Genomic DNA, 27710 nt, shown 5'->3' with positions numbered 1-27710 from the left:
GACCCTCGGGGGCAGGTGACGTGGCTCCAGCTGCCTGCATGTAAGCGATGGCCAACGCCCTTCCTAACCTGAGAACCAGGAAAGGGGGTGCGACCAGGTGACACTTTACCCGGGAAGTGAGACAAAAGACCAGAGGAAAGGCAACGCGTGTGTTGGGGGCCGGGCAGCTAGAAGCAAGTCAGTCTCTGCTAGCTTGGAGCCCAGGGGGAGGCCCAAAAAACTGGCTCTGCGCTCCCCTCCCCCAAGGATGGACTTTACTGAATGTTCCTGCTTTCTGTGCTAACAAGCTGTGTTCTATGCTGTGTTCCTGTCGACTAATAAACCTTCTGTTTTACATGCTGGCTGAGAGTCACGGCTGACTGCGAAGTTGGGGTGCAGGCCCCTTTGGCTTCCCTGGGAGTCCTGTCCAGGCTGACTCGCTGCGGGAAGCACATGGTGAGAACAGGGGGACTGAATGCTCCAAGGTCAGACCCAGGAAGGCCGAAGCCGTGTAGGCTTCTTGTCCTGGCGACAGCTCAGAAAGAGGAGGCATGTCAAACCAGAGTCGTGACTGGCTTCATTCAGAGCAATTCCAGAGCATCGGCCCGGTGACTCCATGACAACTGGTGTGGGTGGGCAATCATGTCACACACTGTGAGGATAAATTACGGCGGATGCTGTAATTCTGCATTGGGCAGAGTCAAAGCCACAATACCCTTCACAGGCCAGTGTCAGTGGTGCTGCTCCTGAATGTAGGGGAGAGCAGTTCTGAGGGGCAGATTACCACATTGCCCTTAGGCCTGTGTGCACTGAGACAGATGCCTCCTGCCTGCTGCTGAGGAGGACTCTGGATCCAAGTTTTGGGGAAGGAGCTCAGTGAGAAACCAGAGGCGATATCCAGTCCCTTCTGCAATCTTCCCCTCCCCCAAATCAGCAACCTCTGCACTGCGTTCCTTCTGAACCAGCAACCTCTTCACTGCAATCCCCCAAACCAGTAACCTCTGCACTCCACTCCTCTTCCGAACCGGCAACCTCTACACTGCAATCACTGCAAACCAGCCACTCTGCACTTCACCCCCCACCCCCCCAAACCAGTAATCTCTTCCCTGCAATTTCCTTCAAACCACCTGCCTCCTGCGCTGTGAACCCTCTCAAACCAGGCACTTCCTGCTCTGTGATCCCCCCTGAACCAGCAATATCCTGCACCGCAATCCTCCCAAACCAGTGACCTCTGCACTGCGATCCCTCCAAACTAGCAGCCTCTGCGCTTCAACCCCCAAAACAAGTAACCTCTGCACTGCAACTTCCTTCAAACCACGCTTCTCCTGGACACTATGGTGCTAATAAGCGATGGTCACATAAACACCACCCTATATCAGAAACCTACTGACCGCTATTCCTACCTACATGCCTCCAGCTTTCAGCCAGACCACACCACACGATCCATTGTCTACAGCCAAGCTCTGCGATACAACTGCATTTGCTCCAACCTCTCAGACAGAGACAAACACCTACAAGATCTCTATCAAGCGTTCTTACAACTACAGTACCCACCTGCTGAAGTGAAGAAACAGATTGACAGAGCCAGAAGAATTCCCAGAAGTCACCTACTACAGGACAGGCCCAACAAAGATAATAACAGAACGCCACTAGCCGTCACCTTCAGCCCCCAACTAAAACCTCTCCAACACATCATCAAGGATCTACAACCTATCCTGAAGGACGACCCATCACTCTCACAGATCTTGGGAGACAGGCCAGTCCTTGTTTACAGACAGTCCCCCAACCAGAAGCAAATACTCACCAGCAACCACACACCACACAACAGAACCACTAACCCAGGAACCTATCTTTGCAACAAAGCCCGTTGCCAACTGTGCCCACATATCTATTCAGGGGACACCATCATAGTGCCTAATCACATCAGCCACATTATCAGAGGCTCGTTCACCTGCACATCTACCAATGTGATATATGCCATCATGTGCCAGCAATGCCCCTCTGCCATGTAGAATCATAGAATCATAGAATATCAGGGTTGGAAGGGACCTCAGGAGGTCATCTAGTCCAACCCCCTGCTCAAACGAGGACCAATCCCCAACTAAATCATTCCAGCCAGGGCTTTGTCAAGCCTGACCTTAAAAATATTTCCTTAAAAATATCTAAGGAAGGAGATTCCACCACCTCCATAGGTAACGCATTCCAGTGTTTCACCACCCTTCTAGTGAAAAAGTTTTTCCTAATATCCAACCTAAACCTCCCCCACTGCAACTTGAGACCATTACTCCTTGTTCTGTCATCAGCTCGTACTGAGAACAGTCTAGATCCATCCTCTTTGGAACCCCCTTTCAGGTAGTTCAAAGCAGCTATCAAATCCCCCCTCATTCTTCTCTTCCGCAGACTAAACAATCCCAGTTCCCTCAGCCTCTCCTCATAAGTCATGTGTTCCAGTCCCCTAATAATTTTTGTTGCCCTCCACTGGACTCTTTCCAATTTTTCCACATCCTTCTTGTAGTGTGGGGCCCAAAACTGGACACAGTACTCCAGATGCGGCCTCACCAATGTCGAATAGAGGGGAACGATCACGTCTCTCGATCTGCTGGCAATGCCCCTACATATACATCCCAAAATACCATTGGCCTTCTTGGCAACAAGGGCACACTGTTGACTCATATCCAGCTTCTCGTCCACTGTCACCCCTAGGTCCTTTTCTGCAGAACTGCTGCCGAGCCACTAGGTCCCTAGTCTGTAGCGGTGCATGGGATTCTTCTGTCCTAAGTGCAGGACTCTGCACTTATCCTTGTTGAACCTCATCAGATTTCTTTTGGCCCAATCCTCTAATTTGTCTAGGGCCCTCTGTATCCTATTTCTACCCTCCAGCGTATCTACCTCTCCTCCCAATTTAGTGTCATCTGCAAACTTGCTGAGGGTGCAATCCACACCATCCTCCAGATCATTTATGAAGATATTGAACAAAACCAGCCCCAGAACCGACCCTTGAGGCACTCCACTTGGTACTGGCTGCCAACGAGACATGGAGCCATTGATCACTACCCGTTGAGCCCGACAATCTAGCCAACTTTCTATCCACCTTATAGTCCATTCATCCAGCCCATACTTCTTTACCTTGCTGGCAAGAATACTGTGGGAGACCGTGTCAAAAGCTTTGCTAAAGTCAAGGAACAACACGTCCACTGCTTTCCCCTCATCCACAGATCCAGTTATCTCGTCATAGAAGGCAATTAGATTAGTCAGGCATGACTTGCCCTTGGTGAATCCATGCTGACTGTTCCTGATCACTTTCCTCTCCTCTAAGTGCTTCAGAATTGATTCCTTGAGGACCTGCTCCATGATTTTTCCAGGGACTGAGGTGAGGCTGACTGGCCTGTAGTTCCCAGGATCCTCCTTCTTCCCGTTTTTAAAGATGGGCACTATAGTAGCTTTTTTCCAGTCATCCAGAACTTCCCCCGATCGCCATGAGTTTTCAAAGATAATGGCCAATGGCTCTGCAATCACATCCGCCAACTCCTTCAGCACTCTCAGATGCAGCGCATCCGGCCCCGTGGACTTGTGCTCGTCCAGCTTTTCTAAATAGTCCCAAACCACTTCTTTCTCCACAGAGGGCTGGTCACCTCCTCCCCATGCTGTGCTGCCAAGTGCAGTAGTCTGGGAGCTGACCTTCCCGTGAAGACAGAGGCAAAAAAAGCATAGAGTACATTAGCTTTTTCCACATCCTCTGTCACTAGTTTGCCTCCCTCATTCAGTAAGGGGCCCACACTTTCCTTGACTTTCTTCTTGTTGCTAACATACCTGAAGAAACCCTTCTTGTTACTCTTAACATCTCTTGCTAGCTACAACTCCAGGTGTGATTTGGCCTTCCTGATTTCTTTACTATTCATTCTACACATCGGGATGGTTTGTCCCTGTAACCTCAATAAGGATTCTTTAAAATACAGCCAGCTCTCTCATGTTATTCTCCCAGGGGATCCTGCCCATCAGTTCCCTGAGGGAGTCAAAATCTGCTTTTCTGAAGTCCAGGGTCCGTATCCTGCTGCTTACCTTTCTTCCCTGTGTCAGGATCCTGAACTCAACCAACTCATGGTCACTGCCTCACAGATTCCCATCCACTTTTGCTTCCCCTACTAATTCTTCCCAGTTTGTGAGCAACAGGTCAAGAAGAGCTCTGCTCCTAGTTGGTTCCTCCAGCACTTGCACCAGGAAATTGTCCCCTACACTTTCCAAAAACTTCCTGGATTGTCTGTGCACCACTGTATTGCTCTCCCAGTAGCTATCAGGGTGATTGAAGTCTCCCATGAGAACCAGGGCATGCGATCTAGTAACTTCTGTGAGTTGCCGGAAGAAAGCCTCTTCCACCTCATCCCCCTGGTCTGGTGGTCTATAGCAGACTCCCACCATGACATCACCCTTGTTGCTTACACTTCTAAACGTAATCCAGAGACACTCAGGTTTTTCTGCAGTTTCATACTTGAGCTCTGAGCAGTCATACTGCTCCCTTACATACAGTGCAACTCCCCCAACTTTTCTGCCCTCCCTGTCCTTCCTGAACAGTTTATATGTACATTGGCCAAACTGGACAGTCGCTACGTAAAAGAATAAATGGACACAAATCAGACGTCAAGAATTATAACATTCAAAAAGGAGTCGGAGAACACTTCAATCTCTTTGGTCGCTCGATTAGAGATCTGAAAGTGGCAATTCAACAAAAAAAACTTCAAAAACAGACTCCAACGAGAGACTGCTGAACTGGAATTAGTTTGCAAACTGGATACAATTAACTTAGGCTTGAGTAAAGACTGGGAATGGATGTGTCATTACACAAAGTAAAACTATTTCCCCATGTTTATTCGTCCCCCCTCCCCCCACTGTTCCTCACACGTTCTAGTCAACTGCTGGAAATGGCCCACCTTGATTATCACTACAAAAGGTTCTTTTCCCCCTGCTCTCCTGCTGGTAATAGCTCACCTTACCTGATCACTCTCGTTACAGTGTGTATGGTAACACCCATTGTTTCATGTTCTCTGTGTGAATAATCTCCCCACTGTATTTTCCACTGCATGCATCCGATGAAGTGAGCTGTAGCTCACAAAAGCTTATGCTCAAATAAATCTGTTAGTCTCTAAGGTGCCACAATTGGGAATCGGTCCTGCTTTGAGCAGGGGGTTGGACTAGATGACCTCCTGAGGTCCCTTCCAACCCTGATATTCTATGATTCTATGATTCTAAGTCCTCGTTTCCACTCAAACCAGGCACTTCCTGCTCTGTGATCCCCCCTGAACCAGCAATATCCTGCACTGCAATCCTCCATAAACCAGCAACCTCTGCATTGCAATCTCTCCCCTCCCCAAAGAAACACCCCTGGAAACCTCTTACTGCAATCTCACATACCCACACAAAACAGCAACCTTTGCACTGTGATCCCTCCCAACCAGCAAACTCTGCACTGTGACCTCCTCCAGTATCAGCATCCTCCTGCCCTGTGATCCCCCCAAAGCAGCAACCGCCTGATTGCAATCCCCCCAATTAGAAATCTCTGCACTGGAATCCCCCCAAACCAGCAGCCTCCCACACTATGATCCTCCCAACCAGCAACCTCTGCACTGCAATCCTCCACAGCCAGCAACCTCTGTACTTTGCTCCTGCCCCCCCATCCAGCAATGATTTACACAACTTAACCCTTCCCATTATCCCTTGCACATAATTTCCCATAAAAGCACACCAGCAGCAGCCCCTCTGTTTCTCCAGCTGTGTCCCAGGAGATGACACTCAGATGCTTTGTGACTGTGAGGCACGTACTGGGCTCCAAAGGCAGGGGCCCCCTCCTTCCACTCCAGCGGTTTCTATTTGGCAGTGCCAAATGTACGTTGAAGCCCTGGATACATAAGAGGGAGTCACTGAAACCTCAGCACCTTTCCCACTGATGTTTAAATAATGCTGCGCACTCCATCTCCCTGCTTTCTAGCTTGATCCTTCAGCCTCTTTGAGATTTGCTGGAGAGCGTGAATTGGAATGAGCTCTCCATGTAGGTTGAGTGAGACATTATATCCAGCTACAAACAGCCAGAATTACTGTGAAAGTGAGTTACAGTTGTTATGAAACATTCCAGTTCAAATGTACCAGAGAGTGGGGCCATTTAAAACACCTCTTAGAATCATAGAATCTTAGAATATCAGGGTTGGCAGGGACCTCAGGAGGTCATCTAGTCCAACCCCCTGCTCAAAGCAGGACCAGTCCCCAACTAAATCATCCCAGCCAGGGCTTTGTCAAGCCTGACCTTAAAAATATCTAAGGAAGGAGATTCCACCACCTCCCTAGGTAGCTGCCTGGAAATGCAGGGAGGGGACCCTGAAGAGCTCTCAATGAAATGCACGTCTGTAACAGAGCCCACTGGCTAGTCCAAAGCAGCCTTCACTCTGCCTTATGGACATCACTCCCCGGTGGGGTCTTGCTGCTCTCCTTACTCATGCTCATTGCCACACTCTCCCCTCGCTCTCTTAGATGGAGCCCTTGCTGGTGCTTTCCTGCCTGCTCTCTCAGGTGGTAGGTCAGTTCCCTATTCCTCCACCTCACCTGTTACCCTCTCAGGCACAGCAGGCAGGGCAGACAGCCAGGAGGTGGGGGTGTCTGACAATCTCTTTTCTTCTCTTTCTCCTGTTCAGGGTATGGCCCCCATCACCATAGTACATGAGTGCTTCACCAGCTTTAATGAGTGTATCCAGATGGCTCCTGGGAGCAGGGCAAAGCTGTTACCCTATGGCACAGCTAGGCACAGAGCAGCTAGGTGATTTGCCCAAGGCCACAAATGGACTGTATGGCAGAGTCGGAACTTGAACCCAGGTCCTGGGCTAGTGCCCTAACCACTGCACCATCCTGCCTCCCTTCTTTTGACTCTTTGGAAGCTGAAACGCCCCATTGATCTTTTCATTTGCAATAATCCTGATGCTTGATCCAGTTCCCCCTTCGTTTTGTGGGATAAATGAGACTTTCTATATGGAAGAGGGGAAAGCAAGTGAATTCACATCCTATCACTATATCTGCACCATGTAAGCCTGCAGGATGCAAACCCAGCTCACCACTGAGGTGGTGTGTGTGGTGGACTGAAAGCATCAGAAGAAATGATGAACTCTGCGTTTGTGTGTGTGTGTGATGAGCCTCAGTGTGCAAGGAAACGTGTGTCTGTGCATGCAGACGTGTGTGTAAGTGTAGCTGTAGTCATGTGTGTGTGTGTGCATGTGTACAGACACGGGCATGGCTGTGTATGTGTGTAAGTGAGTGGGTGTCACGTGAGTCCGGTTATACGTATGAGAGCAGGAGTGTGCGCATGGATAAGTGAACATGACAATGTCTGGGTACATGTACATGTGTGTTTCCCGTGTTTGCACACGCGCTGTGATGATGTCTGAGTGAGTGTGTTCATGGGTGTGTAATTGTGTGTGCATTGGACACTGTGCACTCTAGTGTAATGGTACATTTGTGTGTGGATGCAAACATGTGAATGGGCACGAAGGAGACCTAGGAAATAACTGGGGTATATGTAACCCTGGGTGTGTCTGCACTGCAGCTGGGAGTGTGCTTCCCAGTGCAGGTAGACAGACACATGCTAGCTCTGCTGGAACTAACATGCTAAAAATATCAGTGTAGCTGAGGGTAGCATAGGCGACAGCTTAGGCTAGCTGCCAGGGGACAAACTTGCCTGGATCCCCAGACAGCTAACCCAAGCTGCCATCCCTGCAAGGCCAGCTACACTGCTATTTTTAGCGTACTACCTTAAGCAGAGCTAGCATGCGTCCATCTGCCCAGGCTGGGAAGCACACGCAAAGCTGCAGTGTAGACAAATGCTCTGAAAGATCATGCTGGAGGCACACACTGTACAAAGTCTCCTGTGGTAACAATCATAGATGTGAAGGCCGCTGATTGTCCATTCAGACCTCCTGCATGGCACAGGCCAGAGACTGTCACCCAGCACGCCCTGCATTGGACCCTCACTTGTGCGCCAGCTGGAGTGGATCTTTTAGAGACAGTCAATCTAAAGGCTCCAAGTGATGGAGACTCCTCCACGCCTGGGAAGCTACTCCAACGGGTCATTGCTTCATTGTTAAAATATCATGTCTTGTTTCTAGCTAGACTTTGCTGACTCCAGCTTCTAACCTCTGGATCTTGTTGTGCGTTTGCTGCTAGACTAGTGAGCCTTGCAAAACACATAAGTGCAGCATGAAGTATCCAATCAAGTTCTTTGGTCTGTTTTTTTGGACAGGCGAAGCTAGCAGGGGAGCGGGGGGCTCGTGCCATCCTCTTCGACATCACGGATGATGAAAGCGCTGCTGACCAGGTACAACCCTATTGATACCTTCAGGAAAACTTCAGTGGTACCATCCTGTCCTGAAATACACATAGCTCTGGTCCATGCTCCCCCTTCTCCATACGAGCCAGGAACTGCAGAAATGGAGGGACAGAGCTGGGGTTGAGGCAAGGGGTGATAGTGCAGATTGGCTCCTCCATTCAGTACACCTACCATAGAACAAAGACCTTTCCCCAGCTCATCCAAAACACAGAGAGCTCAGTTTGCACAAAGGCTTTCCCTAATGGGGTAGCTACATCACACAACTAGATGTTCAAGCAGGTATTTATGCCCATAATACCCGCTTTGTGCAGACAAAACCGTTACTGTTCAGGCATTGAGTTTGCCAAGGGCAGTCCCTCCAGAGTCCTAACACTAGCAGCTGAACCATTACCCATGAGGGAACCATATAGACTATCACAACTGGTAAAACATCTAGAACACTGACTTTACACAGGGTCACTGAGGAACATCTATTTCCTAAGGCAGTGGTGTCCAATACGTTCGCCACTAGCCACATGTGGCTAATAGGCTATTGAACTGTGGCTAATGCATGTGGCTTTTTTATAATGTGGCTTAATGTGGCTTTTTTATAATGTGGCTAATAATAAAAATTCAAAACCACAAATATGGCTAGCAGTGTGGCTAGCATCGAATTTCTATTGGACACCACTGCCCTAAGGACAAATGAGGGGGGACATCTGGTCCCTAGAGAGAGTCAGGGCACAAGGAGGTACATCAGGTATTTAGAGAAAGAGCATGGTTGGTAGGGAGATATCTGGAGAAAGCTGTTGGTGAAGGATGGTGGGAGGGTGTGGGACAATCCAGTCTCAGGAAAGATTGCTGCTCTTCAGAATTCATCCAAGTAGACTTCTGAACTCCAGCTGTGAGACGAAGAGCTCAAAGTTCGACAGCTCTTTTCTCTACCGGTGATAAACTGTGTTGGTGATAAACTGGAGAACTGCTAACATAGTTCCTATTTTTAAGAAAGGAAAAAAAAGTGATCCGGGTAACTACAGGCCTATTAGTTTAACATCTGTATTATGCAAGGTCTTGGAAAATATTTTGAAGGAGAAAGTAGTTAAGGATATTGAGGACCATGGTAACTAGGACAAAATACAACATGGTTTTACAAAAGGTAGATCGTGCCAAACCAACCTGATCTCCTTCTTTGAGAAGGTAACAGATTTTTTAGACAAAGGAAATGCAGTGGATCTAATTTACCTAGATTTCAGTAAGGTATTTGATACGGTGCCACATGGGGAATTATTAGTTAAATTGGAAAAGATGGGGGTCAATATGAAAATTGAAAGGTGGATAAGGAACTGGTTAAAGGGGAGACTACAGCGGGTCATACTGAAAGGTGAACTGTCAGACTGGAAGGCGGTTACTAGTGGAGTTCCTCAGGGATCGGTTTGGGGACCAATCTTATTTAATCTTTTTATTACTGAGCTTGGCACAAAAAGAGGGAATGTGCTAATAAAGTTTGTGGATGATACACAGCTGGGAGGTATTTCCAATAAAGAGAAGGACTGGGATATCATACAGGAAGATCTGGATGACCTTGTAAACTGGAGTAATAGTAATAGGATGAAATTTAATAGTGAAAAGTGCAAGGTCATGCATTTAGGGATTAATAACAGGAATTTCTGTTATAAACTGGGAACGCATCACTTGGAAGTAACGGAGGAGGAGAAGGACCTTGGAGTATTGGTTGATCACAGGATGACTATGAACCGCCAATGTGATATGGCTGTGAAAAAAGCTAATGTGGTCTTGGGATGCATCAGGCGAGGTATTTTCAGTAGAGATAAGGAGGTGAGACCTCAGCTGGAATATTGTGTGCAGTTCTGGTCTCCCATGTTTAAGAAGGATGAATTCAAACTGGAACAGGTACAGAGAAGGGCTACTAGGATGATCCGAGGAATGGAAAACTTGTCTCATGAAAGGAGACTCAAAGAGCTTCGCTTGTTTAGCCTAACCAAAAGAAGGCTGAGGGGAGATATGATTGCTCTCTATAAATATATCAGAGGGATAAATACCGGAGAGGGAGAGGAATTATTTAAGCTCAGTACCAATGTGGACGCAAGAACAAATGGATATAAACTGGCCACCAGGAAGTTTAGACTTGAAATTAGACGAAGGTTTCTAACCATCAGAGGAGTGAAGTTCTGGCACAGCCGTCAAGTGTAGCAGTGGAGGCAAAAGACATATCTGGCTTCAAGACTAAGCTTGATAAGTTTATGGAAGGGATGGGATGATGGGATAGCCTAATTTTGGCAATTAATTGATCTTTGACTATTAGCGGTAAATATGCCCAATGGCTTGTGATGGGATGTTAGATGGGGTGAGATCTGAGTTACTACAGAGAATTCTTTCCTGGGTGTCTGGCTGCTGAGTCTTGCCCACATGCTCAGGGTTTAGTGGATCGCCAATTTTGGGGTCGGGAAGGAATTTTCCTCCAGGGCAGATTGGAAGAGGCCCTGGGGGTTTTCCACCTTCCTCTGCAGCATGGGGCATGGGGTCATTTGCTGGAGAATTCTCTGCATCTCGAAGTCTTTAAATCATGATTTGAGGACTTCAATAGCTCAGACATAGGTCAGGGGTTTGTTACAGGAGTGGGTGGGTGAGATTCTGTGGCCTGCGTTGTGCAGGAGGTCAGACTAGACGATCATAATGGTCCCTTCTGACCTTAAAGTCGATGAGTCTGTGGTCTCACACAAAGGGAACTGCTTCCTCCCACCCCATGTGACAGAATAATGGAAGCAAGTCTCAGACCTGTATGGAGTAGCTATTATTGTTGTGTAAGTGGGTGGTCAATGCTGCTTGCTAGTGTTTGGCCTATAGTCAAAATGTCACTGGGCTAAGCAGAATGAGAAATGCAGGCTACAGGTATGAGTAGGCTCCACTTCCTGTGGTGCTAGATTCACAGGAAGTGAGTATAAAATAATGTCACTGTTGGGTACAAGAGACTTTGCTTTAGTGAGAAGAACACGAGACGCTCTCCCACTTCCATTGTGTCAGGATGTAACCCATTAAAGTACATTGCATTCTGAGACCAGCCTCATTCGTTTCATGGGAGGAAGCAGTCCTGGCTTTTGCTGAAATGGGTGTTAGGCAGGCAGTGTTAGGTATGGAAAACACATGTCAAATAATGACTAAACAGAATATAATACCAATCAAATGTAGGTGAATTTGAGGAAAAAGCTCAGATTTGGGCTAGAGAGACTGTGCCCGGATTAGTGCTTCAATATCACTGTACACAAGAAGGAATGTGGCACTGATCATGGGCACTGGCCCCATTATTTTCATAGTTGATTCATTCACTCATTCCTTAGGTCCAGCATTGTGCTAGGCACTTTACTAGCAGGTACAGATAAAGACAAAGGCCCTGCACCAAACAGCTTACAACTGAGACAGATAATGTAGGATGCAGGAGGCAGGGGTAAAGGCAGTGAGACACACCAGGGTGTTTATTATTTTGTTGCAAGGGTTATGAAGCATCATCATCTCTCTGAGGTGAAGCCTATTGGTTTTGGGCAAGGGGGTTGAAAGAGGAAAGCAAGAGACACGGTCAAGCAGTGCCTGTAGCTGAGGGAGGGATAAGGACAGGAAAGGGGCAGCAAGGGGAGCAGTAGAGACAAGAGCAGAGAGGTGGGCAGGAGCCAGGGTGTTGGGGAATGAGGTGCTTCCATCTGGTGCAGACCGAGGAGCAGAGTGGCAATAATAAATATACCATGTCACGGGTTCTGGGCAGCGACTGTAGCACTTGTCCTGGCCAGCAGTCCTCATCCCCCCACACCTTATTTGATTGTGAGTTTTGATAAATCTCCATCACACCCACGTCTCAGTCTGTGCTCCGGGCCATCTCATGACCAAGTTTGTTTCTTTGCAGCTGAGGAAACCCAGGGGCCTGAGTCAGCCCGTGGTTCTGATCCGGGGCCATGACGCTGAGCTTCTGATGGGCGTTGTGAACAAGAATCGAGAAGCACATGTGAAGATTGAGGTTAAACAGCAGCCAGCATGGGTGAGGAACATGTCATACCTGCCTTCTCCTTTCCACTCCAAGTCAATCTTCTCAGCACTGAAGCAAAGCCGAGCCTCCCTTCTATGGGAGGTGACATCCTGGCCCTCTGCAAGAGCCAGATGGGACCCTTCTTCCTCTTGTCTCTTTATTTGGTACCAGTCCAAGGTCCTTTGCTCTGCAGAACAAAGCGTAGTGAGCTGAGACACTGAGAGGGGCTGGCTGAGATTTGCAGAGAGGACCTCAGACCAGTTTTCTTTTTCTTGTGAAGAGCAAAGAGGGTGGGTCTGGCTGGGCACTTCTCATATGTCTGAAGGGTAACAATCATGAAGAGATCAGGAGCCTGGCCTGGTCTCATTCCTACCAGGCACAAACACCAGGGTAACGGATCTTCTGTCTCTCTCCAACAGCCAGACTATGATGTGTGGATTCTTCTCACAGTGCTGAGCACTGTCATCGTGATCATTCTGATTTTTGTTGTTCGCACCAAGTGTCACTGGAACAGGACTCAGGTAAGAATCATAGAATCATAGATTAGGGTTGGAAGAGACCTCAGGAGGTCATCTAGTTCAACCCCCTGCTCAAAGCAGGACCAGCACCAACTAAATCATCCAAATGTATGGAGACTGCTCAGAACCAGGCGGTTCTACAAGGAAAAGGGAAGCAATGGGGGCTCCTTCTACACACAACTAGTCTAAGAAAGGGTGTGATGGGCCAGAGACAAGAGTGAGAGAAAGTGTGTGTGTGTTTGAGAAAGAGGAGACCTATCTACACAAGGCGAGTGTCCCATTGCAGGGACAAGCCTGCAGCCCAATGATGCAAGCACTCTGGGTTCCTGCAGTGATTCAGTGCAGCCACACTCCAGCCCTGGGTTTTGGGAACCAGTTGTGCCATATGCGGTTTGCGCTCACCCCAGACATTGCTGTACCTGTGCACTGCAGCAACTTCCCAACCAGCTCTCCAGAGCAGGTGCCATTTACACACAAATGTTGGCAAAGCGCCCTGATTTCCCCAGCTCACTAACTAACCCCTGTCTTCGGTGCCAGTGGAAGTCACTGGCCTGTTCTAACATTAGAGAGGTTAAAATAATTTAGTGGAAAACCAGTACATTACATAAAGACCTTCCAAGTACAGAAATATTTCCAAATTTGGAAACCCTCCTTTTTCTACAGGATAACAAAGTCACTCCTGAGAGCCCATTTCCTGAATACCTTGTTGGTCAAGAGATCCAGAAGTGACATGTGACTAGAGACACTTGAAAGGGGCCTGGATTTCAGTATGGGCTAAGCAGCCACCTCTGTAACCCAGGCCTGTTTAAGGCATCTGAGCTTGGGCACCCAAAGTCCTGAGTCACTTTCTTGGCCAAGACCACAATTCAGATAAAAACAGCTACATTTTCATATAATCCACTAGAAAATGGAAAGAACAAAGAACACTGCACGCTCTTGCCCTGAGATTCAGCACTTCTCCATTTCTGACAGAACCAGTTTTTTCCGACTCAATAGAAAGATAAGCTTCCCTGTCTTCTAGTGAAATGACACAGAGCAGCAAAGATAAGCAAACGAAGGGAAAGCTCAGTCCCCAGAAAGGTAAGTCCCAGAGGAGTGGAGATTTGGGGTATTATTTGATTACTGCAAGTGGAGCAGCAGCGATGCCTAGCCTCAGGGCTAGCTCAACAGCCAGCTCAGGCAGAAATTCTCATGTCTGGGCTCTGTGTGAAAGTTGGAATGGGAACGGTGCAGCTGTTTTCCATAAAAGCAATGTTAAAATTTTTGCACTGAGCCTGCGCCATGCCCCACTCAATCTCCTATAAGACGTGCCAGGTCCATAGCTAGTGCTCCAGATGGGGCTTGGGAAAAACAGATTCTCCTCCTTCTTACAAAGGGAAGCTGCAGGCAGCCAAGACCCTATGAGTGCTAGTCTCTTCTCTTCCAGCAACTGGCATTAGTAATTCTAGTGCCATTAATTCTTTGCACTTATAGCCATTCTGTACCCCTACCCTAGGAGACAGAAAAATATCTTTGCCCCTTTTATAAACAAGGTAGCTGATGTGTTGCACACCACCACCACTTACAGACCAAGGAATGGAGCCCAGGTTTTATTGTGATAGCCCCAACATCACAGTGCCACTCAGAGTAGAGTTGTATGTGAGGCTGGCTGATCAGTAAAATGAGATTGCTCCTGCATACCTTTACAAAGCCAGTTGAGACCACGTTTCTCTCCCATAGCCAGCAACAGAAATCAGGAGTCCTGCTTCCTAGCGTTCTACTGCTGCTCATTGAATAGTTGGGCAACCCACAAGCAAAGTGTGTGTTGTGACCTGCTTTGGTGGCTGGTGCATAGCTACTGGAAACCCTTTTAACTCAAATGGGAAAGTAGTGTGCTGAGCTACGGATCTGGAGTTTCTGAGTTCAAAATCCCCTGATGACCCATGTGGGAGGTCATTACAGTTGCTGATGAAGGAAGTCTTTACTTTTTCAGTTTTCTAAACAAACAAACAAACAAATTAGAAAATTCCATGCAAAAATGATGTTAAAATGTTTTGAACATTGCAAAGTCAAGCACTCAAGAGTTAGGGACTGCTAAAAATAAAGTTTTGCATGCAACCGTAAATCTGCCCCTTGTACATATGTTTTATGAAATAATCTATAGTTACATCATCACAGGCAGGTTTTTGCTTTGTGGCACAGATTTTTGTGATAGTCCATCCCCAGGCTGTCTAAGTGAGATGATCTTTTCATAGTTAAGATATTCACAGCCATAATCATCAATTCTGCATCGGGGTGCGCCCAGAGGGACCCCTGCACCCAAATGGAGTCCTGTTTTTTCCAAGTCACGTCTCAAAAGCTACTTGTCTGAATCTTTACTGTTCATCATCCTTGTGTAAGTAGGGCATTTGTCCGACCATAGTAGGGGAGTTTCTCTGTGTTCACACTACCATGGCTGATCCGAGTGACGAAAGGATCTGAGTCCCTGCTCTGATTCACTTCACCCCAGTTCTGCCCACCTGCACTTCCCTCCTGGCCCTGCGTGAACAGGACTTGCATCACACAGGGAAGACTGAGACCAGGGGTTTCTGGGTGTTTACCTCAGTCTCTCCATGGGCAACTCTAAGCAGGGACGAGGCGCCCCTAGTCCAGGACACACCTACCTCACGTGTTACCCTTTTAACCTGTAAACCCTGCAATTCACTTAAACATCTGTGCACCCAAAACTGTTCCTTTGGGCATTGAAGAGCCCTTCACAGTGTCCCCATGGTGAGGAACTGGTTTGGGTACATTTCAGTGCAGCAGCCTCTAAAGTGCAACAAATTTATGAGCCTGGTGTCTTCTTCCTGGACCTGGACCTGCTGCTCTGACGCTACTGGCATGGCACTGCCCCCAGATGGGAATGGACTCTGTGTGACAGAACCCATTCTGTGCCTTTGCTTCGACCTCCCCTCAGGCCACATCCCTCTCTAGGTCTGGCACTTAGTGCCCTCCGAACCAACTCTGTCTCAGGTGCTCAATGGCCTCCCAACCGGCCATGTCCCCCTCTGGCTCCAGTTTTCAATGGCCTCCCGATAGACTTTTGGAAGGGGCCTGTATCTTGTTCTCTCCCTAGGGCGTAGACTGATGCACCAGACCCTGCTGTGATGGTGGGAGACCCACCCCACCACTTGCTCTGGGGCTTCTTCGCTCCGGCTGATGCTCTGACTCTGGGCTGCAGCTCCAGCTGCTGCACGCTCCCTGGCCCAGCTCTGGGCTGCAGCTCTGGCTCCCTAGCTCTGCTCTTTGGCTGTTGCACTCTCTCAGCTCTGCCCTGGCAGCTCCAGCTCACAGGGAACAAGGGCCCTGGGCTCTCAACTCCCTCATTGGCTTGCTCGCCCTGACCATCTAGCTGACTTGGAGTGCTGGCCTCTCCCCATTGGCTCTAGGGACCCGTCAGTCCCAGGATCCTGACTCCTCTTCAGCCCTTCCCCTTTCCCCTTGGAGGGGGCCAACCAAAAAACCACTACATTTCAGTAAGGGGCCAATAGCCCCTGATACTTGTACTCAACAGGGAGGACAAAGCATCATTCGGTTTTCCTGGCTCACAGAAGAGTCACCACAGACTCCTCTAGTTCGGGGTTCAATGCCTAGTTTGTAAAATCTCAGATTACCCCTAATTTGCCATGGGGCAAATTCCTTCTTGCATCAGCAGGTGATCAGTTTAGGCCTTTATGTGTGAGGGTTAAGAGTCCTCACTGTTTTATTGCAGCGGGTGGAAACTGTGGACACTGTATTTATTCTTATGTGTTTTAAGAACCCATTTTCATCAGTACATTAATTGTAATGGTACACTCACTGACATAGGGCCTTTCACCTGCAGACTTCAAACCCCTTCCCAAAGATGAGTAGCATTGTCCCCATTATAAGGCTGAGTCCCAGAAAGGCTAAAGCCTGAATTTTCAATCTCATGTTGGGTGCCCAACCAGAGACAGTGGGTGCGTGGCATCAGGCACTCAGAATTAGTGGGAGTGTTTGGAGGGTTAGGCCCAGATCACAACCTGAATCAGGGGAGAGTTGGGAATAGAAGCCAGGTCTCCTGAAGGCCAGTGCCCTGCTCTAACAACTAGGTCATGCTGCCTCACGGTTTGCCTTGAACAGCTGCCAGGTCCATTTGTCTGTATCAGCTGCCTTTATTGCCAGGTAGGGTGCAGAGATCTGGTGCTGCAGGCTGCAGTGTGGCTGGTGAAAGGAGAGCCCTTGCTTTCACATCTGGCAATTTGGTGGAACATTTGGCTCTCTGTCCTAACTATGCAGGAGGGGCCAGTCCTCTCTTCACTCTGCCACTTGTTCAGTCTAGCACTCTTTTCCTTTCTCCCAGGACTCCTTGCAGCAGCAGACCATGCAGGCGATCAGCCAGCTGGCCATCCGGAAGTACCAGGCCCGGTGCCAACAGGATGCCCTAAGGGATTCGGCCAGCAGCTGCAGCTCAGCCCCCATCTGTGCTATCTGTCTGGAGGAGTTCAGTGAGGGCCAGGTAGGACAAGCTCACGCTGGAGCGGCTGTATGCGTAGGCTGGAAGCCGGATAGCGAGTATGGCCAATCACGGCTCTGAACTCTCTGGGCAGAGGTGCTGTTGGGAGGGGGGTGCTGCACAGCTGTTCAGGGCTCTCTGTAAATGGCAAAAGGAGCAGTGTGCTTTGTGGGGCAGGGCATTTCCTGGCCCTGTGCTTTGGAGCAAGCCTGCCCAAGCTCAGTATTGCTGCCTACTGTACCAGCATGGGAGCAGGGGCCTGTGAGCGCTTTAAACCCAGAGCCTCACAGAGATTTAGGCACCCAACTCCCATTGAAATCAGGAATTAGGTGCCTAAATCTCTTTGAGAATCTGGGCCTTGGTCCTTTGGGGGTCTGGCCTAGGCTGCTCTGGGATGCTGAGGTGATGCCTAACACCAAGAGCATTTTTCCCTGTCAGCACCTGTCAAGACAAGTGGGATCCTCTCGCTGGGTGTGTGAACCTGGCTGCTGTTCAGGTATTCCAGCCTTTGTCACCTCCAGACCAGATTACTGTGACACGCTGCCATTGGGATCCTTCAGACATGACGCTGGCACAGAGCGTGGCTCCCCTGCTGGCAGTCAGTTAACACCGTGAAGGTTAAGGGGTGACTTGATCACAGGGAACAAATATTTGATATGGGGCTCTTCACGCTAACAGAGAAAGTCTTACACCATTCAATGGCCGGGAGCTGAAGCTAGACAAATTCAGACTGGAAATTAGGCATGCATTTTTAACAGTGAGAGCAATGAACCATTGGAACAACTTACCCAGAGTTGTGGTGGATTCTCCATCACTGATGATTTTTATATCAAGATGGGATGTTTTTCTCTAAGATCTGCTCTAGGAATTACTGTAGGGCAGTCTCTGGCCTGTGTTATGGAGGGGTGAGACGAGATGATCTCAATGGTCCCTTCTGGCCTTGGAATCTATGAATCAGTTGTATCTTTCCAGGACCAGGTGACTCCAGAGCTCCATGGCCTGGCCTGGCTGCCAAGACATTTGCACGGAGAGTTGGGGGTATAGGGAAAGCTCTAATGGGTTGAGGCCTGGTTCTCTGAGCAATGCCTCTCCCCAAAGGGTACTGCACCAGTTGCACTCAGAACTGGGGCCTTTGTTGGAGCCCTCGGTGTCAGAGGGCTGCTGACAGGGCATTCCTCCAGAGGGCTTTGCAATGTGTTGCCCCACTCGGATCCCAGAGCTTGGACACTGCGGAGGCATGGGCTGGTATGCTCAGAGCCAGCTCGCAGCATTAGAGATTCTTTGGTGGTCTTGTTTTGTGCATTGGGAAGTGCCCGGAGTGTGGGATCAGGGCTGATCCAGGGGGCAGGGAGAGAGACGCCTCCCCACCCACATCCAGCTCCCTCCAGAGACCTTGCTCTGTCCACTCAAACCTCCCCTCTGTCTCTGTCTAGGAGCTGCGGATTATTTCCTGTTCCCATGAGTTCCACAGAGAGTGTGTCGACCCCTGGCTACAGCAGCACCACACCTGCCCGCTCTGCATGTTCAATATCATTGGTAGGGCTCCAGCAGGGGCCAAATCGCCCATCAAAAGCACCTCCCAGCAGGAGTGTGTGTGGATGGGGGGAGGGGAGTGTGGTATGTGGGGGGGGGTGTTTGTGGTGTATGGGTGGGTTTGATGTGGGAGGATGGGTATTTGTGCTGTCTTTGTGGCGGGGAGGGTCTGGTGTGTGTGTAGGTGAGTGTCTGGAGCGTGTGTGATGTTATGTGTGTGGGAGAAGGGGGGTTGTGTGCCGGGGGAAGGTGTGGTGTGTATGGGGGTGGGTGCTGTGTGCGGGGGTGGAGTGTCTGGATGTGTGTGGGGGGAGGAGGGTTGTGGTGGGTGGTGGGGTGTTATGTGGGGGGGGTTGTTATGTGCATGGGGCCGTTGTGGTGTGGAGGGGCGGGTGTGGTGTGTGTGCAGGGGTGGGTGTTTGGGTGTGTGTGGGGAGGGCATGGTGTGTGTGTGTGGATATTTGGGTGTGTGGAAGGGAAGGGATTTGTGGTGTGTTGGGGGTGGTGTTATATGTGTGGGGTTTGTGGTGTGTGTAGGGAAGGTGTGGTGTGTATGTGTGGGTGGGTGGGTGTTGGGGGGGTGTGGTTTAGGGGAAGGCTCACCAGGCTGTACGAGAAGCAGTAAAAGGGTCCCCCTGTGCTGGGAGGGACAAGGAATATTTGGGTATCAGGCACAGAAGAGAGGTGGGTCAGGGCAGGTGGGAGAGTGGGAGGGGTTCTGGGGAGGGGTTGCCAGGCACTGGGTGCGTGGGGTGCTACCCTGGGGAGGGGTTGCCAGGCGTTGGGTGTCTGGGCGGGGTTCTGGGGAGGGGTTGCCAGGTAACTGTGGGATGGGATGCAGACGTGTAGTGGATATGCCCTTTCTGTCTCTCTAGAGGGGGCTGCCTTTGCCCAGCCTGCGCATTTGAGGCAGAATCCCCAGGATCTGGAACCCGGGCAGCGGCTTCACCTCTTCCGGCAACACCCAGGACACGCCCTGTATCGCCTCCCAGAGGCCCACCCCCAGGGGCGGCTCAGAAACTTTGCTTCGCAGCTCCCCCATGGCAACCCCTTCTTCCATTCCCCAGAGCTCTCCCAGTTGGATTTAACCACCATGCACTATATGCCATACAGGCCAGTGGGCTCCATGGCCACATGCAGCCATCAGCCCTCTCTAGCCCAAGGCCTAGGGAATGAGCAGCACCGAAAATCTCCAGCATGTGGGCAGATGCCATCTTCTCACAGGACCTGCCCACTTCAGCACCAGACCCGTTGCCTGGGATTCAGGACGGCGGTAGTACCAAGACAGCACCATGCTGCCCCTCTTCGTCGGGGAACCAGTCATGGGAGGCAGCAGAACAGCAGTGGCTCAGGGGAGAGCTATCTCACATTGCACAGTGGGTACCTGGCTGATGGTCCAGGCAGTGACTCCAGCTCCGGACCCTGTCATGGCTCCTCCAGTGATTCTATGTTGAATTGCACAGACATCAGCCTTCAGGGCATCCATGGTAGCTGCTCCACTTTCCGCAGCTCCCTGAGCAGTGACTACGACCCCTGGGTGTACTGTAGCTCCACTGACAATGGCCAGGAGCAGCTGCAGTCTCCAGGGGAGCCAAGGCTAAGGTCTTTGGACTTGAAGGAGACCGGCAGCTCTGCGTTAGCCAAGAGTCAGATACTGACTCATGTCCATTATCACCACCACAGGCACCATCACTACAGGAAGGACCCAGAATGTCCGTCTGGGAGATCAGGCCAGGAACCCAGCCAGCATAAGCCCTGGTTTTCGGGGGCCGTGCACAGTGCTCGGACACAAAAGAGGACTGAGAAAACTCGTCACTGCAAACAGCCTCTTGAAAGCAGCCCAATGTCCCAGGATGCATCTCTGTCAGGACAGCCCTCCTGTGTGCATCAGGGACCTGACCACTCAAAGCACCTCTCCTCTTCTGCAGATGGGTCTGACTTCAGCTGGGTGGCCAGTAAGCAAGCTGGAACAACTGGTCCATTGCCTTTCCCAATGTTACAGAAACATGGCTTACAAAGCCGTCACCCCAGAAGGAAACGGAAGTGCCGCCCGGAGCCTGCCCTGGCTCACCTCTCAGAGGACTCAGACATGCACAAAGACTGCAATGTTCACATTCACTATGGCCACTCCCCTAGCTACTGCTGCTCCCCAGACGTTCAGCCACTGTTGCCAACAGCCCCTATGCCCTATTGCTCAGGCTCTCAGGTGGTTTGGAAGTGCCTAGTCCCGCCCTCCAACTTGGAGTCCCAGCAGCAGGACAAGGACCTATCAGAATGGGAGGGGAAACCCATGTATCCAGTTGATTTCTCAGGGACAGGCACCACAGAAGGCAACACGAGTCTTTACCTCCCCTGCCAAACTCTGCAACACAATCAGGGTAAGTTTGTTAGTCACCTCTGCTTTTAGCAAACCTCTGAACAGTGGATTGTACAATTAAGGGTTCATATATAGACACTGTGTGTGTGTGTGTGTGTGTGTGAATGTCTGCATATATACACCACGCATTACCCCAAGCAACTGGCAACTGAGAATGGATATTTTCAGAGTTCAGACATTAGATCACAGAATCATAGAAGATAAGGGTTGGAAGAGACCTCAGGAGGTCATCTAGTCCAATCTCCTGCTCAAAGCAGAACCAATCCCCAACTAAATCTTCCCAGCCAGGGCTTTGACAAGCCGGGCCTTAAAAACATCTACGGATGGAGATTCCACCACCTCCTTAGGTAACCCGTTCCAGTGCTTCACTGCACTCCTAGTGAAATAGTTTTTCCTAATATCCAACTTACATCTCCCCCACTGCAACTTGAGACCATTGCTCCTTGTTCTGTCATCTGCCACCGCTGAGAACAGCCTAGCTCCATCCTCTTTGGAACCTCCCTTCTGCTACTGGAAGGCTGCTATCAAATCCCCCCTCACTCTTCTCTTCTTCAGACTCAATAAGCCCAGTTCCCTCAGCCTCTCCTCAAAAGTCGTGTGCCCCAGCCCCCTAATCATTTCGTTGCCCTCTGTTGGACTCTCTCCAATTTGTCCACATCCCTTCTGTACTGGGGGGCCCACAACTGTACACAATACTCCAGATGTGGCCTCACCAGTGCCGAATAGCGGGGAATAATCACTTCCCTTGATCTGCTGGCAGTGCTCTTACTAATGCAGCCCAATAAGCTGTTAGCTTTCTTGACTCATAACCAGCCTCTCGTCCACTGCAATCCCCAGGTCCTTTTCTGCAGAACTGCCGCTTAGCCAGTCGGTCCCCAGCCTGTAGCGGTGCCTGGGATTCTTCCGTCCTAAGTGAAGGACACTTGTCCTTGTTGAACCTCATCAGATTTCTTTTGGCCCAATCCTCCAATTTGTCTAGGTCACTCTGGATCCTATGCCTACCCTCCAGGTTATCTACTTTTCCCCCCAACTTAGTGTCATCTGCGAACTTGCTGAGGGTGCAATCCATCCCATCATCCAGATCATTAATGAAGCTGTTGAACAAAACCGGCCCCAGGATCGACCCCTGGGGCACTTTACTGAATTCAGAAGGGCCTTGCTTTTGTGACCACACTACCTGATATTTTTAGCCCTGGTAAATGAAGCAGGTTTACATTTAGTAATTGGGCAGGAGGCCTCTCAGAAAAAGTTCGGTGCTATAGGAGGTGTTGCTTATTCACCGGGTAACGTGAGGCCTTCCTGTTATCAGTGCAGCATAGAATGCACTTTGCTCCCAGAGTCGAGAATGAGGTCCTTTGCTTCCATATGCAGCCCGTTAAAGACAATGAAAAGACTCCCACTCACTTCAAAAGGCTTTGGACAGAAGTGGTTATACACGGGGTAACTCCACTGTTTTCACAGGGTCCTGGTCCCGCAGCGGAAGAGGGCCATGAGAGCTTGTTGCAGAGCTGCTGCTCAGGGATGGGAACCTCCCAGTGCTCCAGCCTCCAAAATCATTCAGGCTGCACTTTCTGCACAACTATGTGCTAGCTGAGGGGTGCGTGGGAATTGGTGGCCTCCACTGCAGGTGATGGGCATCTCAGGTACTTAAAGCCTTGGCCTAGAGGAGGGAAGCACCTAACTCCAGAGTCTGCAGCTGCCTAGGGCCAGTGCTGAGGATTTAGAACCCTTAGTGCCACCATTGCAAGGTTCAAGCATGCTCAGCCTTGGAATTGCCACACCTCCCTTGCTAGCAGCTGCAGCTATCTAAGGCTGGACTCTGGCAATTGGCCCCATGGCTGTAGCCAGAGAAGCTGCAGGTGGCTCTGTGACTACTGGGGGCCATTAAGCTAGGAGTGGATAAAGAAACTGGAGTTAACCTCAAGGAACAGAGGTCACCTGTAGGAAAGGAATGTCAAGGGAAGCAGGGAAAGAGGAAGCAGATCAGGTTTGCAGGGGGAGAATAGCCCCAGCTGGCTAGGGAGCACATCCAGTGATGAGCTGCCAAAATCTTAACAACTGGTTCCCTCCTCTCCCCATGAGGGGGTCATAGAATCATAGAATATCAGGGTTGGAAGGGACCTCAGGAGGTCATCTAGTCCAACCCCCTGCTCAAAGCAGGACCAATCCCCAATTAAATCATCCCAGCCCGGGCTTTGTCAAGCCTGACCTTAAAAACTTCTAAGGTAGGAGATTCTACCACCTCCCTAGGTAATGCATTCCAGTGTTTCACCACCCTCCTAGTGAAAAAGTTTTTCCTAATATCCAACCTAAACCTCCCCCACTGCAACTTGAGAACATTACTCCTTGTCCTGTCCTCTTCTACCACTGAGAATAGTCTAGAACCATCCTCTCTGGAACCACCTCTCAGGTAGTTGAAAGCAGCTATCAAATCCCCCCTCATTCTTCTCTTCTGCAGGCTAAACAATCCCAGCTCCCTCAGCCTCTCCTCATAAGTCATGTGTTCCAGTCCCCTAATAATTTTTGTTGCCCTTCGCTGGACTCTCTCCAATTTATCCACATCCTTCTTGTAGTGTGGGGCCCAAAACTGGACACAGTACTCCAGATGAGGCCTCACCAATGCCGAATAGAGGGGAACAATCACGTCCCTCGATCTGCTCGCTATGCCGCTACTTATACATCCCAAAATGCCATTGGCCTTCTTGGCAACAAGGGCACACTGCTGACTCATATCCAGCTTCTCGTCCACTGTCACCCCTAGGTCCTTTTCTGCAGAATTGCTGCCTAGCCATTCGGTCCCTAGTCTGTAGCGGTACATTGGGTTCTTCCGTCCTAAGTGCAGGACCCTGCACTTATCCTTACTGAACCTCATCAGATTTCTTTTGGCCCAATCCTCCAATTTGTCTAGGTCCCTCTGTATCCTATCCCTGCCCTCCAGCGTATCTCCCACTCCTCCTAGTTTAGTATCATCTGCAAATTTGCTGAGAGTGCAATCCACACCATCCTCCAGATCATTTATGAAGATATTAAACAAAACCGGCCCCAGGACCGACCCCTGGGGCACTCCACTTGACACCGGCTGCTAACTAGACATGGAGCCATTGATCACTACCCGTTGAGCCCGACAATCTAGCCAATTTTCTGCCCACCTTATAGTGCATTCATCCAGCCCATATTTCCTTAACTTGCTGACAAGGATACTGTGGGAGACCATGTCAAAAGCTTTGCTAAAGTCAAGAAACAATACATCTACTGCTTTCCCTTCATCCACAGAACCAGTCATCTCATCATAAAAGGCGATTAGATTAGTCAGGCATGACCTTCCCTTGGTGAATCCATGCTGACTGTTCCTGATCACTTTCCTCTCATGTAAGTGCTTCAGGATTGATTCTTTGAGGACCTGCTCCATGATTTTTCCGGGGACGGAGGTGAGGCTGACTGGCCAGTAGTTCCCAGGATCCTCCTTCTTCCCTTTTTTAAAGATTGGCACTACATTAGCCTTTTTCCAGTCATCCGGGACTTCCCCCATTCACCACGAGTTTTCAAAGATAATGGCCAGTGGCTCTGCAATCACATCCACCAACTCCTTTAGCACTCTCGGATGCAACTCGTCCGGCCCCATGGACTTGTGCACGTCCAGCTTTTCTAAATAGTCCCTAACCACCCATCCCTGCCCCCCGGGATCCCAGCCCCATCTACCCCCATCCCCTGTCCCCTGACTGTCCCCAGAACCGGGCAGGAGGGTCTCGTGGGCCACCGTAGTGTGTGCCCACCCCACCCCTAATAGCCAGAGGGACCTGCTGGAGGGGCGAGGTGGGGACTTCCGGCGGTGCTTACCTGGGGCAGCTCCCGGGAAGCATCCAGCAGCACCCTCTGGCTCCTAGGGGCAGGGTAGCATAGCTAGGGTGGGAGCAGGGGGAGCGGCCGCTCCCCTCACTGATCACATCAAAAGTGGCGCCTTAAGCACCAACTCCCTGGGTGCTCTGGGGCTGGAGCCCCCACAGGGAAAATTTAGTGGGTGCAGAGCCCCCACTGACAGCTCCCCGCCTGGCCCCAGCTCACCTCACCTCCGCTCCGCCTCCGCCTCCTCCCCTGAACGCGCCGTCCCGCTCTGCTTCTCCGCCCCCGCACCTCGGCTTCCTGCGAATCAGCAGTTCACGCGGGAAGCCAGGGAGGGCTGAGAAGCAGGCGGCGGCTTCGCGCTCAGGCCCAGGGAGGCGGAGGTGAGCTGGGGCAGGGAGCGATTCCCCTACGCGCCCCCCGGGTTACCTGCTGCGGTGCGGGTGGCCCTTCTCGTGCCCCCCCCCCAGCTCACCTCCGTCTCCTTGGGCCTGAGTGCAAAGCCGCCACGTGCTTCTCAGCCCTCCCCGGCTTCCCGCGTGAACAGCTGATTCGCAGGAAGCCGGGGGGCGGGGGGAGAGAAGCAGAACGGGGCGGCACGTTCAGGGGCAGAGGCGGAGCGGAGGTGAGCTGGGGTTAGGGGGGGCACGAGGAGGGCCACCCGCACAACAGCAGGTAACCCGGGGGACGCGTAGGGGAATTGCTCCCTGCCCCAGCTCGCCTCCGCCTCCCTGGGCCTGAGCACGAAGCTGCTGCCTGCTTCTCAGCCCTCCCCAGCTTCCCGCGTGAACAGCTGATTCGCGGGAAGCCGGGGGAGGGGAGGGGGCAGAGAAGCAGGGTGGGGCGGCGTGTTCAGGGGCGGAGGCCGAGTGGAGATGAGCTGGGGCCAGGCGTGGGGGTGGGGAGCTGCCGGTGGGTGCTCTGCACCCACCAAATTTTCTCTGTGGGTGCTCCGGGGCTGGAGCACCCACGGAGTCAGTGCCTAAGGCGCCACTTTTGGCCGGTTGTTAAATTTAGAAGCCCTTTTAGAACCGGTTGTCCCGCTAAAAGGGCTTCTAAATTTAACAACTGGTTCCCGCGAACCGGCTCCAGCTCACCACTGAGCACATCCAAGGTAGAAGAGAAACAAGCATGGGGAGAGGTGGTGGTGACCAAGACGAGAGCAGGAGAAAGGCTGGTGTCTTCAGCTTCCCAAAGGCTAAGTCCTCACTTTGGGGAAATGATGTTTGCAAGCGGCTTGCTCAAATGGCAGGATGGGTGCTGAGGGAGGCATTTGTCAGAATTGATCGGGTATTTGCTGGCTGTGAAACTTTATTGAGCTGAGGCCAGAACAACACACAGTGGCTGGTGACATAAGGTGGTACTGGAGACATGGCTATAGAAGGTTTGAATGAGGAAGGAGATAAATCTGTGGGGAGTTTCCCCAGATCATTATGAAAGTTCTGCTCACTGTGGAGACTGGTAAACCCACAAGGGTACAGCTCAGTGAGAAAACCTGGGGGCTGGGGAAGCTGGGCATGGCAATGCAGCTAGTCATGCAGAGGTGTGTGATCAAAATGAAAAATGTCTCTGAGATTCAGTACCAGGGACACTAGGGCACCAATGGCCCTGCCGGACCAGGCCCACACTCGGAGCCCACAATGACGACATGGGGGCCCACAAAGATGGTTGGCGCCAGAGCCCACAAAAGGTTAATCCGGCCCTGGCAGTGACTATGCAACAGCAAGTGGCGGTGGTGCTCGGGAAGCTTACAATGCCAGATTGCTATGCTGCAGTGGGCAATCAGTTCAGATTTGGACTATCCACTGTGGGGGCTGTTGTCATCCAAATGTGCAAGGTTATTAACTGTCTCCTGCTATGCAGGCCTGTGACTCTCGGCAATGTGCAGGAAATAGTAAGTAGATAAATTTGCAGCAATGGTGTTTCTAAACTATGGTGGGATGACAGTCAGCACACACATCCATATTCGGGCACCATCCCACCTGGCCAGTGAATATGTACACGGAAAAGGCTACTTTTGCATGGTTACACAAGTGTTGGTGGATCACCAGGAATGCTTCACTGATGTTCACGTGGGCTAGTCAGGGAAGGTGCCTGACACTTGAAGAACACAGGACTGTTCAGAAAGTTGCAAGCAGGGACATTCTTCCTCAACTGATTCATTCGCACTAGCAATGTTGAAAGACCCATAGTGATTCTGCAGGACCAAGCATATCCCTTGCTCCCCTGACTCATGAAACTTTACACTTTCCACCTCGACAGAACCAAGGAAAGATTCGACTCCTGGCTGAGCAGGTGCAGGATGACCGTTGGATATGCATTTGGGAGACTCCAAACTCACTGGTGATGTTTAATGCTTAGATTGGATCTCAGCATTCCTATTATTGTTGCAGCATGCTGTGCATTATATAATATCATCATGAGGTAAAGGCTCCTGGCAGGGCGGCATGAGGCGGACCAGCTGTCTGCTGAATTTGAACAGCCAGACACAAGGACTATTAGAAAAGCCAACTGTGGAGCCATAAGGTTGAGGGAGGCCTTAAAAGAACTTTATAACTGTCAGCCATAGCAATGTTGTGTGATGCTTTTGGGAAATGTTG

The 27710-nt window shown here is 50.5% G+C and overlaps 1 protein-coding gene across 1 annotated transcript in view; it reads left to right on the top strand.

Moving 5' to 3' along the window:
• The window catches only part of RNF43 (ring finger protein 43), a 126919-nt gene that overhangs the window by 80168 nt on the left and 19041 nt on the right, over positions 1-27710 (top strand). Inside the window, exons 3-8 of the mRNA XM_073315639.1 lie at positions 8252-8326; positions 12231-12362; positions 12770-12871; positions 17208-17363; positions 18794-18896; positions 19769-21271. Coding sequence (XP_073171740.1) covers positions 8252-8326; positions 12231-12362; positions 12770-12871; positions 17208-17363; positions 18794-18896; positions 19769-21271 — 2071 coding nt within the window. The remainder of the gene's footprint in view (positions 1-8251; positions 8327-12230; positions 12363-12769; positions 12872-17207; positions 17364-18793; positions 18897-19768; positions 21272-27710) is intronic.

This window comes from Lepidochelys kempii, chromosome 17 (genome assembly GCF_965140285.1).
Source record: "Lepidochelys kempii isolate rLepKem1 chromosome 17, rLepKem1.hap1, whole genome shotgun sequence".
Classification (NCBI taxonomy): Eukaryota; Metazoa; Chordata; order Testudines; family Cheloniidae; genus Lepidochelys; species Lepidochelys kempii.
The sequence above is the reverse complement of the archived record's forward strand: the minus strand, read 5'-3'. Positions and strand labels throughout refer to the sequence as shown.